This window comes from Lepus europaeus, chromosome 4, assembly GCF_033115175.1.
Source record: "Lepus europaeus isolate LE1 chromosome 4, mLepTim1.pri, whole genome shotgun sequence".
In the NCBI taxonomy this organism is placed as follows: Eukaryota; Metazoa; Chordata; class Mammalia; order Lagomorpha; family Leporidae; genus Lepus; species Lepus europaeus.
The window spans coordinates 15,352,290-15,367,947 of record NC_084830.1 but is presented as its reverse complement, the minus strand read 5'-3'; the positions used below and the strand labels follow the sequence as shown (position 1 = coordinate 15,367,947).

At 41.3% G+C, this 15,658-nt stretch overlaps 1 protein-coding gene across 1 annotated transcript; it reads right to left on the bottom strand.

The window, feature by feature from the left end:
* Positions 1–1,727: 1,727 nt before the first annotated feature.
* LOC133757522 (PC4 and SFRS1-interacting protein) lies at positions 1,728–4,855 on the bottom strand. The gene has a single exon (XM_062187994.1). It carries the CDS (start codon positions 4,765–4,767, stop codon positions 3,172–3,174), a length of 1,596 nt encoding a protein of 531 aa, XP_062043978.1. The 5' UTR covers positions 4,768–4,855; the 3' UTR covers positions 1,728–3,171.
* Between the last annotated feature and the right edge of the window lie 10,803 nt (positions 4,856–15,658).

Sequence of the window (15,658 nt, the reverse complement as noted above, 5' to 3'; positions counted from 1 at the left end):
CACAATAAGATTACAGAACCTGTGAAACTGTCTCATTGAGCCATTCAGAGAAGGAAATTTGAAAAACACATTCATTTTATCCTTAAAAAGAATCAAAATGCATTTGACAGTGTAAAATATCATAAGGCTAATTAAATATTCCTTTTTGATTGTCACTTGTCAGGTCAAAATCCCATTGTAAAACATCTCTCCCCTTTGAACAGTTATTATCATGTAGAGGAGGGAAGAAAGATACCAAGGCAATGAACATGGTTGGGGTCAAAATGCTTAGAAGAAATCATGGTCAATTGAGTCACTGAGGGGACTTATAAAGGAAATGGGATGGGAGCCATTTGTTGAAGGGTGGAAATGACTTGCACATAGAGATGGAACCTCTCACAGAGGAACAGATCACACAAAATCATCACACAGTGTAAACCAAGTGAGAAGGGACCAAAATTAAGTTGATTGAAATTTCCTGAATTGATTGGCTTTTTCCCCTGTCTAGAAAGCCTTTCCCATTTTAATTCACAACCCAGATCATCCTCATCCTTTAAGACTCAACTCAAATCCCATCTCCTAGGAGAAGATTTCTCTCCAAAATTTAGCAAGGCACCCCTTCTCCTTTCTCCTCTTTACTCCCTGTTTCCTAATAGTATGTCTTATGGGGCTGCCATCGGCATTGGGGTAGGTCAGTGCTTGGTTGAGCAACTGAATAGGATACTGCATTCATCGCAGGGAGGTTAGCACTCTCAGCTTCAACTTACTCAATATCAGTGATGCTCCCCATCACTGTGACAATCAGAAATTTCTGCCACACTTTTCCAAATACCTCAAAGTGACTGATACCACCAGATGTGATTAAAAATCACACTCTAATGCTTGCATTTTGTTTCAAATCATGTTTCTGCCTCTTTCTGTCAGCAGACTCCTGGTCTCAGCCATATCTGCTTGGCTAAGACCTATCCCAATGCCTAGCTTACAGCTGACCTTCAGCAAATATCTGACCTCTGATCAGAGCAGAAGTTTCACCTAAAGGAAAATTGGGAACTCGTAACTGAGAACCCATAAATAGATCCAGAGTAAGAGAAATTAAATTTATCCTTAAAGTTGAAATATCTTTTTTGGCCTGAATACATAATATTGGTCTAATTTTAAACACTAATACCTGGTCGGCTCTGCTGCTCACTAGGCTAATCCTCCACCTGTGGCGCCGGCACACCAGGTTCTAGTCCCAGTTGGGGCGCCGGATTCTGTCCCAGTTGCTCCTCTTCCAAGCCAGCTCTCTGCTGTGGTCTGGGAAGGCAGTGGAAGATGGCCCTGGTCCTTGGGCCCTGCACCTGCATAGAAGACCGGGAGGAAGCACCTGGCTCCTGGCTTCGGATCGGCGCAGCACGCCGGCGGTGGTGGCCATTTTGGGGGTGAACCAACGGTAAAAAGGAAGACCTTTCTCTCTGTCTCTCTCTCTCACTAACTCTGCCTGTCAAAAAAAAAAAAAACACTAATACCCAGGAAATACATGAAATGATGGGTTAAATATATTAATTTTCCTTATTAAAACAATTACGATTTTTTTTTTTTGTTTTGTTTCCTTTATTTTTACCAGTTTGAGTTTACTGTTTGAATTGTTTGGGGATACAGGGTTGATTAATCTCTATGACTAGTCAACTAAGAAACTGTTTCCTTAGCAGCAAATCCAAGATTCCACACCTTCTTGGAAAATGGCAAAGAAGTAGTTTACTACTTAGTAGTTTGATAGAAAAATTCTTTAATCAAAACAAGTTTACACGTTGACACTTATGGCTTAACTAGAATAAATTTGTCCAAGTTAAAACTGAATTATGGACCGAAACAGGTATATATAATGTAACAGCAGAGTTCCCTCCAAACATTGGGTCCTAGCTTCCCTTCTAAGACCTCTGGACTGCACAAGTCCAATTACTGAAGTAGTTCAAATGTTAACCTGTAGATGAAAAGTCAGAACATACAATGCATGTCACACACAAACACTGGTTTTAAAGTCCTTTTCCCATATCATAGTGTCAAAACGTAAGTATCCTTCTACCTATTGAAAACCAACAACTGCCCTAATATTCAAAATATCTTAGAAACACTATCCTTTGTTATTACACTTATAATTTGTCATAACATTGGTGCACTCTGATTTAGTCTCTACTTTTTATAATCCTGTTACATGTATGAAACAGAAATGGAAATACAAATTACTTTCTAATATGGCCTTGTTTTCAAATAGGTTAGTTCACTTGTATAGCATTTATATTTTCTGCATAAGCATCATGGATTGATTTTTTTCCAATTAAAAAATATAACAGCTTTCTTAATGAGTGTGACTTTTAAAAATATTTAGAAACTTGAGACACTTCTCAAAAAATAAATGTATCTAGTTTTCAGTGTTACTAATGCCTGTAAAGGATCTTAGATGGTTGAACCCTAAAGTCAGATTTACAATATACCCAGTGTGTTCTCTTTAGGGAAGTCATGTGACTTCACTGAACTCCCAGCAAAAAAAAACTATTTCCAAAAATTAACAGTTTGTTCTGTACCTCCTAGAATCGCCAATTAAATATCAGTTGGGTATCTAGCTGTCATACAAAAAGGCATAGAGACTACACATTGTTACAAAGAAGCAGGATAATGTACCACAATGTAGAGACTGTGATATTAAAATTAACTTTTGGTGAAAGGAGGGAGTGAGTACTTATATAGAAGTAACATTTTCTCTACCGTAAAAATGCTCAACTTCTACAAAACCCACAAACAGTGAGATCCAAGATTTGTAATAAACTATGCACAAAACCCACAGTATTTGGGAGAAGAGGAAAGGTTTATACAGGTAGCATTTTTAAAAATGTAACTTTGTTCTACCAATTACACATTAACATACACACACTAATTGAAAATATGCTACAACCATTTCTGGAAAGGCAGTTTTAACATTTTCTAAATGGACTTTCTCCCCACGTTTACTGTTTTATGGAGCTGTTAATACTGCACAAGAACAATTAGTGATGTTTAATTACTTTTAAACAAAGGCATTTTCTCCCTCAAAACAAGTTTTAAACATCAAAACCTATGCTTATAAAAATTTAAAACTTTGAGCAGTCTAAATATTTCAAATGAAAACCATTACAAACTTCTCAAATGTTAACTTTAAACTCCAGGTATGTCACCCTAGTTATCTAGCGTAGAATCCGTCAGAGATATTTCAGTCTCTCTCTCTTCACTGGATGGCTTTTTCTTGCTGCTGGCCTCATGACTGTCTTTGCTTTCCTCAGTGCTGTCGCCATTGTGTTGCGGCTGATTGCTATCTTGCGCCTCAGATCCTCCATTTACAGTCTTTGAACCTGTTTGTTCCTTTTCTAGCTTTTTGTTTGGCCCTTTCTTTCCTTGATCTTTGGTTTTATTTGCTTCCTCGTGCTGTCTTTGTTCAGCAAGAGATTTATTCAGCACTTGGGTGATCACGGAATCCCCTTCACCAACCAAAAACATGTTCTTAAACTTGTTATACAACATTGTAGACTTTTCCATGATAACTTGGCTAACTTTGAATCGCCGTATTTTTTTCAGCGTTGTAATCATCTCTGTGTGTTTCTGAGCTTGTTGCATTGTGACCTGCAGTGAAGCCAGTTCATCCAAGGCCTCAATGCATCTGTTCACATCAAGATTATCAATTTTGAGTGAATTTTTAATTTCAGCATGTATCCTTTGAAGCCGAGAATCCATTGATGTTTCTCGCTTCTTCTCCACTTTCTTAACTTCTGGCTTCTTTCCTTCATCTTTATTCTGCTGCTCAGTTTCCATTTGTTCCTCTTGCTTGCGTTTTCTGTCTGCTGCTTCTTTCTCATGTTGGCCTTTGAGCATATTCCTTCTGTGCGCCGTCTGAAAGTTTCTTCCACCTTTTCTCTTCTTTTCGCCTTCTTGATCATCTCCTTCTTCTTCAGAATCAGAGGTTGATGTAACCCCTGGTTTAGCTAAATTTTTCCTTTTTGATTCAGCTTCTTTCTTCCCGTCTTTTTTGTCTGGTTCCTTTCTTGGCTTATCATCTTCCTTCTGGCCCTCCTCATCCTTTTTAAGCTGTTTTTTAGGTGGTTTTTCTTCTTGCCCCTTTTTCTTATTTTTGTCTTCCTCAGTAAGCATGTCACTCTCTGAAGGACAGGGCTGTTTTACCATTTTAGGTCTGCCTCTTGGTTTTGGAATCTTGACTTCTGTAGCTGCAGGCCGTCCTCTTTTAGGACTCACTTTTAGATTAACAGATGCTGTTGTTGCTGTTGTCACTACTCCTGCCTCCTCAGTTTCTACTTGTTTTTCTGCCTTTCTCTTTCTCCCTCTTCTAGCAGCTTTTGGAGTGCTGATGTCAGTTGCTTTAGACACATCCTCATTGCTGGCTTTTTCTTCATGATCAGTATCTTCCTTTGAAACACTAGTTTCTTTTTCTTCAGCTTCAACATCAGATGAGGCATTTGATTGTTTAGTTGATGCCTGTTGACTTGAAAATTTCACTTTCGGATTGTTATCTATCTCCCATAAACCTTCATTAAAACCTTTTCGTTTATTTGGCTTGCCATACTTTTCCTTATTTTCTGAGTAAGGAAAAATATCCTTTGGTCCTAAAAAAGCAGTCTCATGAGTTCCAAAAAAGAAAATGGGAAGTTTGTTGGTAGGTGGCTTTACAGCTCCATCAGGAACCTCATCTACCCGAGCTGGCCAATGAGGATAACCTTTCATCTTGGCGAAGATGAGGTCTCCAGGTTTGAAATCGCGAGTCATGTTTCGGGGGCGAGGCCGGGGGTCCACAGCCCAGGAGGAGGAGGCGGGGGAGGAGGAGCGGCGGCGCGGCCGGCGGCTGAGGGATGCGGCGGGAGCCGGAGCGCAGGCTCCCCGGCCGGCGGGCGGAGGAGGATGCCGCGGGGCGTCCCGACGCGCCCAGAAGAACAGTTGTCAGATGTCATATGTGATGCACAAGAAAAGGTGGAGAGACATGCAATGAATAGAAGTCCAAGATACTGAGTAGGCGAGACCTGGGCATCCTCCAAAAGTCGTGTGTTGTGCACTGCCTGTGAACCAAACCCTCAACAATTACGATTTTTAACAAAGATTATTCTTGTGCTACCTCTCATGCGATACACGAAAACACAGGTCCCGCTTTCAGAAACTGCGCCCTAAGCAATGGAGATGGCTCCACTGTCCCTGGAGGAAGTGCCAATACTGGTGGTGTGAAATGAGCACACAGAACAGTTTTTCAAAGGAAGGAAAGGAAAGGGGAAGAAGAAACTATTGAGAACAAGTTCAAAGTGAAGAAAAAGAGGAATAAGAAGTGGAAAAGGAGAAGAAATGCAAATATGGCAGAAAGAGAAAAGGGGGAAAGAGAAGGAAGAAAAGGCAGGAGATGATTGCTCTGTGCTTGGGATTGTTCTTTGCTTCCACTCCAATGCTCCGTACCATCAGTTCAGAGCCTGATGATCATGGCTGGCATAGAAGCACGAGTCTATTTTTAGATGAAATTAATCATTTTCATGTGTTATTTTTGGTTCAGATAAAGGCTGGAGTACACAGCAGCTTCTTCATTAGCTGCCAACGAGAATGTAAACAAGGTTGAATCTCAGCTTGGCAGGTTCTATATTCAGCTCTGCCATCACGAAGCTGAATTCCCTGAGAAAGTCGACTGTGCTACAGCCCATGAGGGACTGCAGAGGAAGGCCCAAGCAGTCATAATAGTAAATGGGTCAACCATGAATTGGAACCACTTTGAATTCAATGCTCTCTTTGTTCATTTTCTTTTTAAGTCAAGCACTATTTGAACCAGCACTATTGACATTCAGACTGGATCACTCTCTGTTGTAAAGGATTGTCCTGCCCATCTACAATGCTTAACTGCATGTAACCTGTAGATGCCAATATCATCCTCACCTTACCCCAGATGTATCTCCAGATATGTCTGTAGGGGGACACCCCAGGATACCCCAACACACACTGAGAACCCCTAGGTTAAATCAATAAAGTGAAGCCCTAACAGCATGGCCCAAATTATGATGGGGGCAGATTCCCAAGTCCTTTATTGAACAAATTGGAATTCCCAGGCTGCCTTTTTGATGCAGAAAAACAGAATGCTCTTACCTCCAGGTTGCTACTGATGATCCATTAAAAAAAAAAAAAAGATGCTCCCTATGCACAGTCTTCAGGCTTTTCACAGGTGAGCCTGCTGTCTCCTCCACCTGGCCCTTAGAGGATAGCTCTTCTCTCTCCTCCCTCCTCCCTCCTTTTTTTTTTAATGACTTATGTATATTTTTTTTTGACAGGCAGAGTGGACAGTGAGAGATTGAGACAGAGAGAAATGTCTTCCTTTGCCGTTGGTTCACCCTCCAATGGCCGCCACAGCCGGCGCGCTGCGGCCGGCGCACCACGCTGATCCAAAGGCAAGAGCCAGGTGCTTCTCCTGGTCTCCCATGGGGTGCAGGGCCCAAGTACTTGGGCCATCCTCCACTGCACTCCCGGGCCAGAGCTGGCCTGGAAGAGGGGCAACTGGGACAGAATCCAGCGCCCCAACTGGGACTAAAACCCGGAGTGCTGGAGCCGCTAGGCGGAGGATTAGCCTATTGAGCCGTGGCGCCGGCTATGACTTATGTATTTTATTTGAAAGGCAAAGTTACAAAGAGGGAGATACAAAGAGAGAGAGAGACAAATAAAAGATTTTACACTGCTGGTTCAGTCCCCAAATAGTCTCTATGGCCAGCACTGTGCTAGGTCAAAGCCAGGAGCCCAAAATTATATCTGTGTCTCCCATGTGGGTTGCAAGGGCCCAAGTACTTAGGCCAGCTTTAGGTGCATTATCAGGGAGCTAGATTAGAAGTGAAGCAACTGAGACTTGAATTGGTGCCCATATGATGGGCAGCTTTGGAAGCTGCATCTTAAACCTACTGCATCACATTGCCAGCATCTCTCCTTATTTTTTCTTCATCCCAAGTATGCACTGTGTTCTCATTAACGCCCCATAGAAGATCAGGAAACCAAATACAGCGTTCATTAGATGCTACTGAAAGCTCAGGGATACTAGGAGGGAATTGTAGTAACAAAACATCCACAAGCCCTATTAGGGCACCACTGACTTGCATTAGATTGGCCCTCCATCTCTCTGTTAGCCTCTTCCATGGGGCCAGAAGTGGTTTGCTCTTGCCCTTGGAATCTCTCTGGTTGAGTCAATTCATCTAAAACTTGGTCAACCAATGTCCCCACCTTGTACCCAATCTCATACAAGGATATTTTCCTCCAAGTCCAGACAAATGTTCCCTGCTCAAGTCCTCATTCCCCAAGTCCTCTTGCTCACAGGTTGACTGACAGTGGAGACATTAGTGGATGTTTGTTCCCATGTATAGGAGTGAAGCTTGATCTTTGGCCCTCAGAAGATCAACGACCCAACAGGCTGACAACAGAACCTTCATGATTCTATGCACAGAAGCATGATCAGAGAAGTCTTTTTCCTCTGTTTCTCCTCAAGACCAGAATAAAACATTGGGAGACAATTCCATAAGAAGGTAAGGACAATAGAAGTGTGAGGGGTTCCACAGAAGCCTAGAGAAGATCTGAGACCCAGGCAGAAGTGGTAATGGGGAATTTGTGATGGAGTCTTAGCTGTAGTGGCATAACAAAAGCCATTTAAAGTTCATAGAAGGGGAGGAGAGGCGAGATCAATGTCTAAGGCAAATGCACCCCATGGTGGAAAAATAGTCCAATGTACTTAAGAAAGATGTAACAATAAAGCTTTTCAGTGTTGTAAAGCATAGGAGAGGCAGTGGCTAAAGATCAGATTGGACTGAATTGGATTCTGATCTAATGAGAGAAGAAGAAAGAAGAACTCAAGGCCTTGACTTTAGAAGATGATCCCAAGATCAACAGCGGGGTCATTCTACCATGGCTCTTTTGATAGCCGGTAACTCCTGAGATGTATTAGCCATGATTCTCTTAAAAAGGAAACCAACTCCAGTTTGCTCTGATTAAGTTACTCTTAATTTCTCCAACCACAAGAAGTGGGATGAAAAAGATGTTCTTTGTATGTTATGTGAAATATGGCTAAATAACAGAGCCAAGGTTAAGGGGTGGCCAGCACCACAGGGTGCCCAAATTACTTGCTCCCTTGCAACTCCTCTTAAAGGATCCTGGGTGTGACTTCAGGATCCACATTGACACCTCTCCTGGAGACACAAACCTATACATATTCAGGCACTGAAGCCAAATGTTATAGACTAAATACATAATCTTCACATGTTATAGACTAAATACCTAAACTTCATATGCTAAAATCCTAACCTTCAATGTGATGATGTTAAAGATGGTGGCCTCAGGGAGGCAAGTAAGTCTTGAGGGTGGAAACCTCAGGAACTAGATTCACACCCTTATAAAAAGAACCCAGACAGCTTTCCAGCTCTGTACCATGTGAGGATACAGTGAAAAATTGTCAGTCTGAAATTCCCAAGGCGACCTTTGCCAGAAGGTCTTCCTGGCACTCTGATCTCATACTCTCAGCCTTCAAACTGAGAAATAAGTTTCTATTATTTCTGTACTGTGTATTACCACCTACCCTGTGGTAATGTGTTAGAGCAGCCTTACAGGATTGAGATAACAAGTCAAGGACTTTCTGCTTTCCCAGACCAGTTTGTACTGGTAGCACTCAGCCCCTCTGTCCAATCCTGAACAGGAAGAAGGAATTCAGGGAGCGAGAGATGCTACTGCTCTCTTTTGATGCTTGTCCAGTGCTGCTGGTGTGTTGTCTCCTCTTAGCCACAGCTTCGTGATTGATGGTGGCTTGCAGATAGAATTTCTTCCTTTCTTTTTAAGACTTATTTATTTGAAAGGTAGAGCCACAGAAGGAGAGAGAAACTGACCTTCCATCTGCTGGCTTACTTCCCAAATGGATACATCACCAAGTATCGAGCAAGGCTGAAGTCAGGAACTCCATGGGTGATAGGGACCCAAGTACTTGGACTATCCTCTACTGTATTCCCTGGTGTGCCAGCAGGGAGCTGGATCAGAAACAGAATACCTGGACTTCAATCAGCAAATGGTAGATGTTGGTGACAGATTTAAAGAGAAAAAATTATTCAGGGAAGACATTCACACCACAATATGTGCTTTGTTATAGGACATCCCTGTAGAAGAAGATAGAAAATAAGTATTACCCAAAGAGCTTATTTGCTTGTTTCCTCTGTACAGACAGTTATGGATTTATATATACAGGAGCCAGGAAAAGACTGTAAATGCAAAAAAAAAATACTATAACAAAAAAAAACCACTATAACATAATAAGCATGATAAACTTAAATAAGCATGAAAAACAAACATTAGACCAAGGATGGAAAATGACATTCATCCATGCTCCAACTCTTAAATGAGTCAGAGTTTTCTGGGGCACTGTGATGACAAGAAAGCTGAGGCTTGAAAGGCTCACTGGAAAGGGGCTCTGAAGGGGTGAAATGGCTGACATGGGGACAGGGAGTGACTGCTCCTACATTCACTAGGGGTTTCCTACCCATGAGATACGATGTTGGTCAAGAATCCTTAAGTTTCGAACAACAGAAACCCAACTAGAATTAGCTGAAGTTAAAAAACAGGAATTTAGGGGCCAGCACTGTAGAGTAATGGGTAAAACTGCCACCTGTCATGCCAGCATACACTGTGGGCCCTGGTTCAAGTCCCAGCTGCTCCTGTTTTGATCCAGCTCTCTTATGTGGCCTGGGAAAGCAACAGAAGATGGCCCAAGTCCTTGGGCCCCTGCTCCCATGTGGGAGACCCGGAAGAAGCTCCTGGCTCCTGGCTTTGGATCCGTGCAGCTCCGGCTGTTGTGGCCATCTGGGGAGTGAACCAGCAGATGGAAGACTTCTCTCTCTCTCTCTCTCTCTCTCTCTCTCTCTCTCTCTCTCTCTTTCTCTCTCTCTCTCTCTTCCCTCTCTCTGTAACTCTGACTTTCAAGTAAACAAATTTTTTTAAAAAAACAGGAATTTACTAGTTATTATAAAACACAAAGTGTGGGAAGGTGGGTCTCAGCAATGCGATGGGATTCCATCTGTCAGCTCTACTTCTAGCTGTGTGCTGACCTCACCCTCTTCAACTGAGATGGGCTGCTCCCTTGTAGCACAGACTATGGCCAGAGGTTGATCCAAAGGTATGTACTTAGGTAAGGAGAAAGGCTCAGATCTCCTACTTCTGCTTCTATTTGAAATAATCACAGGGAAAGATGCTCATTTCTGTGACTTAGACCATGTGCTTATTTCTAGACTGATGTCAAAAATGCCCAGATATGGAGTATCTGAATTGGCCCAGGACAGATTAGATGACCACCTCTAGGGTCAGAGAAGCAGGGACAATTTCTGCATATTATCATATATGAACATTTCCTACTTTATCTAAGTCATCAACCTGACTGAATATCTGTACTCCATCACCTCTCATCCACTCAGGGATGTGCGTTTTAAAGGATCTCACTTGTCTCATATGAAGAAGTCCTCCCTCTTACGGGGTAATTCTCATTTGTGCTCATACAGATGCGTATGTACAAGTGGTGGCAAGGCAGAGGAAGAAATCTATATCTCTACTAACAGATTTGATCAAAGTGAAGTAGTTAGAACATGAAATATTAAAATTCTGTTGTCTTAACCCCCTATCGGAAGCAACATCTGTCTCCTCCTTTTAAGTTTCCATATCATTTCCTCTGCAATCCCTTTCTACTGGTAACTTATTTCCCTGGTAACTTATTTGAGCTCCCCTACCAAGTCATGAGTACTTGGAGATCAGATCAGATAAGAACTACTCACTGTTCTCATAAATAATTTTTTTTAACTTACCCATTTCTGTTCTTTATACCTGATAATGCAAATTAGCAGTTTGTGCTCTCATCTAAGCCAGTCTCAAAATTCATCATCTGGACCCATCAGGGATTTTGCATTTTAAATGATCTCACATGTTTCTTTGTTTTATCTTTTTTTTAAAGATTTACTTGTTTATTTGAAAGGCAGAGTTTCAGAGAGGCAAAGGGAGAGAGAGAGAGGGAGGGAGGGAGGGAGGGAGGGAGAGGTCTTCCATCCACTAGTTCACTCCCCAAATGGCTGCAATGGCAGGAGTTGCGCACATCCGAAACCAGGAACCAGGAGCTTCTGCCAGGTCTCCCATGCCAGTGCAGGGGCCCAAGGACTTGGGCCATCTTCTACTAGTTTCCCAGGCCATAGCAGAGAGCTGGATTGGAAGTGGAACAGCCGGGACAGGAACCGGTACCCATATGGGATACCAGCACTGCAGGCAGTGGCTTTACCCATTATGCCACAGCACTGGCCCCTTACCTGTTTCTTTCTTTTTATTTATTTATTTATTTATTTATGTATTTATTTATTTTGACAGGCAGAGTGGACAGTGAGAGAGAGAGACAGAGAGAAAGATCTTCCTTTGCCATTGGTTCACCCTCCAATGGCCGCCGCGGTAGGCGCGCTGCGGCCGGCGCACCGCACTGATCCAATGGCAGGAGCCAGGTGCTTTTCCTGGTCTCCCATGGGGTGTAGGGCCCAAGCACTTGGGCCATCCTCCACTGCACTCCTGGCCAGAGCAGAGAGCTGGCCTGGAAGAGGGGCAACCGGGACAGAATCCGGCGCCCCGACCGGGACTAGAACCCGGTGTGCCGGCGCCGCAAGGCGGAGGATTAGCCTTTTGAGCCACGGCGCCGGCCCACCTGTTTCTTATGTCAACAGTTTCTCCCTCTTATTGGATCATTCCATTAACACAAAAATACACTAATAAATACATATATTCTTCCATCTTAAAAGAAAAAAATTCTCCATTAACCCATGTTTCTCCTCAAAAAAATTGCCCAGTATATCTCTTTGCAGACAAACTTATTAAAATGATCAGCTTTCCTTCTCTCTTTAATGGATTTTTATCAGGATTTTATCTCCAACTTCTTCTGAAATGACTCTTGTCACTCTCACCAACATCCTATACCTTATCCAGTCCAAAGGGTTATCATATTATTAAATTCCAAGCAACATTTGACACAATAGTGTCAAATATGAGTACGAAATACATATTCACTTGAATATGCGATGACCCATTCTCCTAGTTCTTCTCTTGTCTATCTGGGTGCTCCTTTTGAATCTCCCTCCCTTTGTTCTGAAGTTTTAAATATGAATGTATCAATGTGCTTGGCTGCTTTCTCACTCTTATCATAGTTTTCTCTGGGGAAACACACCATTGGGTTTAGGGAAAAATCTATGTGCTGACTGTTCTAGTTCAGAACTCTCCTTGGTCACCAGGCTTGGGCTTTCAACTGTCAACTGAATGCCTTCTGTAGGATGCATAGTAGTAGGCTTATTGGACTTACTAAGACAAAACCAAAACTTTTCCATCTTGACATCCTGCTTGCTTCTCTCCAATCCACCGTATCTCATTTAATTATATTGTTATTCATCCTAAGAATCATCTGCTATTCTCTCTGACTTGACATTCCACACCCAATTCATCAGCAAGTTCTTACTGATTCTGTCTGCAAGATAACATTCTGACTAGGACATTTCCTCACCACCTCCACTGATACCAGCTAGCTCATGCTGTTACCAAATCTCTCCTGGTCCTGGCAGAAACCTCTTAATGGTCTCCCTGCCATTCTTGCAGCTCTGCAATTCATTCTTCACAAAGCAACTAGAGTGATCTGAAAGCACAGACCATGCTTGTCTTCTACCGAAAACCAGACAAGGACTTCCAAGTACATTTTGAATTAAACTCCAAATCCCCAAAGCCTGGCCCATGTAGTCTTACTTCCACCTACTTCTCTGTCATTTTTTTCTCCCATTATCTCTCTTATTCAAATGCACAGGTGTTCCAACCATATTGGCCTTTTTACTGTCCCTCATCCATAGCAAGATTATTCACTTTTCAAGGACTTTTATTCCTTGATTTTACTTTTTAGAAAGTGCTCTCCCAATCCCAGTACTTCACTCTCCTTGTTAGTCAAGAATCTATTTAATTTTCATTTCTTAGGGAATGCTTCTCTAGCAATCCCAGGTACAACTGTCATACCTGATACCTCAGGAAATCCTTATCCTATAATCTTGTGTGATTATCTTTACAACAGTCTGTTTTAAATTATACCATTTATTTATTTTGTCATCTCTCTGCTTTCCATCATCCCCAAGCAGAGTGTATACAGGTACAACATCTGTCTTATTCTCTTGATTCCAACTCATTTCCTGCCTGTCCACAACTCCTTGATCAGTATCTGGTAACAGTAAATTCGAAATGGATATTTTCTGTATGAAGAAAAAAGTTGTGTCTCCCATTGTTCTCTTCACAGCAATTCTACAATAAGTATTGAATGGATAACTGAGTGGATGAGATGATGGGAGGAAGAATGGATGCATGAATGGATAGATAATTGTCTAAACAGAAATAAAAATGAAAAATCAACCAACTTATTATCTCCTTATTACTGCAGATATAAAGTACAAGCACATTCTTTCGGTTATCTATTTCTATACAACAAATCAACTTGGCTCAAATAATAATTGACTGTCTCTCAAAATGTAAGAAATTGGTTGGCTGGTTCCTCTGGTCCACATGGTAATGGATGGGATGCTGGCATGATTATTTTCACCCAAGATCTAGGAGACAGGAAACATCCCAAGTGGCTCACTCACATGACTGGCAGTTGACACTGGCTGTAGAATGAGAGTTTAACTGGGAACATCAACTGCAGTAACTACATTTGTCATCTTCACGTTCCTTGGATTTCTCCCAGCATGGCAGCTGGGGTCCAAGGCATCCCTTGAGTGAGTATTATAAGATATTCAGGCAGATGCTGTAAGGCTTTTATTGACCTAGCCTTGAAAGTCCCAGAATGTCATTTCTGCCACATTCTATTTGTTGGACAATCACTAACATCAGCCTAGTGTTAATGCTCCATCTCTTGATCTGAGAGGCAGTATTGAGGGCAGTGTCTGAGGAAACCATACCACACCTGTAGACAAATGGCCTGCTGGGCTCACAGGGAAATTGTGCTTATTGATCCTGATCCTTCTGTTTCTTTATTGAAACTACTTTGGGTATACACATCTGTGTGTTTTATTTTAAGCAGGTCATATCCTAGCAATCATAAAATGAGTAAAGTAAAAGACTTTCATAAGTAAAGCCTTCATAATTCAGTAGTTGCATATTCATTTTTCTGAACACTCACTCTTCAGAATTCCTTGCCTCTTTCTTGTTCCAAAAATACAATCTTGTTTCACTTTTGTTAAATTATTCTACATATTATAATTAAGGTTCTCTGTTTTTCCCTTCTCTATGTTTCTGCCACCTGTTCCTGTCCCACCACATCTCCTTCTCATTAGCTCAGATAGGCTGATACAGAAAGAAGTCATTTCTAAAATAAGAGCTAAAAAACAGAATTGAACAACCTAACAGAGTTATAGGCAAGGCAGGGGATTAAGAGTGAGTCAATTTATTAAATGAGTGATTAAGGTCTGTTCAATGGTTCTCACACAAACATGAGATGTCATACTACCACAAACAAACAACAAATGAAATGCCCCAAATTTCATCCCAAACCTAGGAGGCGGAAGCATCAGGAGTAGAGTTGGCCCCCTGCTTTATTTTAAGATCTGCAGACTTGATTCTAATGTTCCGTCAGCATTAAGACCTCTCCTAGCTAAGATACCACATTGAAAAGAAGAACCTAACTTTTGATGCCTCCAGTTTTTCTTTTTAGCAACCATTTAACTATTTTTGTCATTGAAGAAATGATTGAAATTACTGGCAACATTTCCCAGTGTGTCTTATTTTTTTTAATCTAAGCTCACTTTATTTTTTATTTTTTAATTTTTTACAATGGTTTTAATTTATTTTTAATATAAATTTCATGTATTTCATATGTACAGATGTAGGAGCATACTGATACATTCCACAATACCCTCCTTCTTGTCCGTGTGTCCACGTCCCTCCTCCTTTCTTATTCTTTCTTTTAATTTTTACCATGATCTACTTTCAGTTTATTTTATACTCAAAGATGAACCCTACACTAGGTAAAGAATTCAACAAATAGAAAAAGAAAAAAACATTGTTCCTCAACAGTAGAGACAAAGGCTGCAAACAATCATCAAATTTCAAAATGTCAATTTTGCTCATATACATTACAATTTTTTGTACTCTATTAGTTACCACAGATCAGGGAAAACATAAGGTATTTGTCTTTTTGGGACTGGCTTATTTCACTAAATTTAATGGTTTCCAGTTGCACCCATTTTGTTGCAAAAGACAGGATTTCATTCTTTGTTATAGCTGAGCAGTGGTCTATAGAGTATATGTACCACATTTTCTTTATCTAGCCATCAGCTGATAGACATCTGGGTTGATTCCATACCTTAGCTACTGTGCATTGAGCTGCAATAAACAGATAACTCTTTCAGATGCTGATTTCATTTTGTTTGGGTAAATTTCCAGGAATAAAATTGCTGGATCATATGATAGATATATTTTTTAGATTTCTGAGTTTTCTCTGTACTGTCTTCCACAATGGCTGCACTAGTTTACATTTTCACCAACAGTGATTAAGGTACCTTTTCCCCTATATACCTGCATTTACTGTTTGTTGATTTCTGTCTGAGAGACATTCTGACTGGGGTGAAGTGAAACT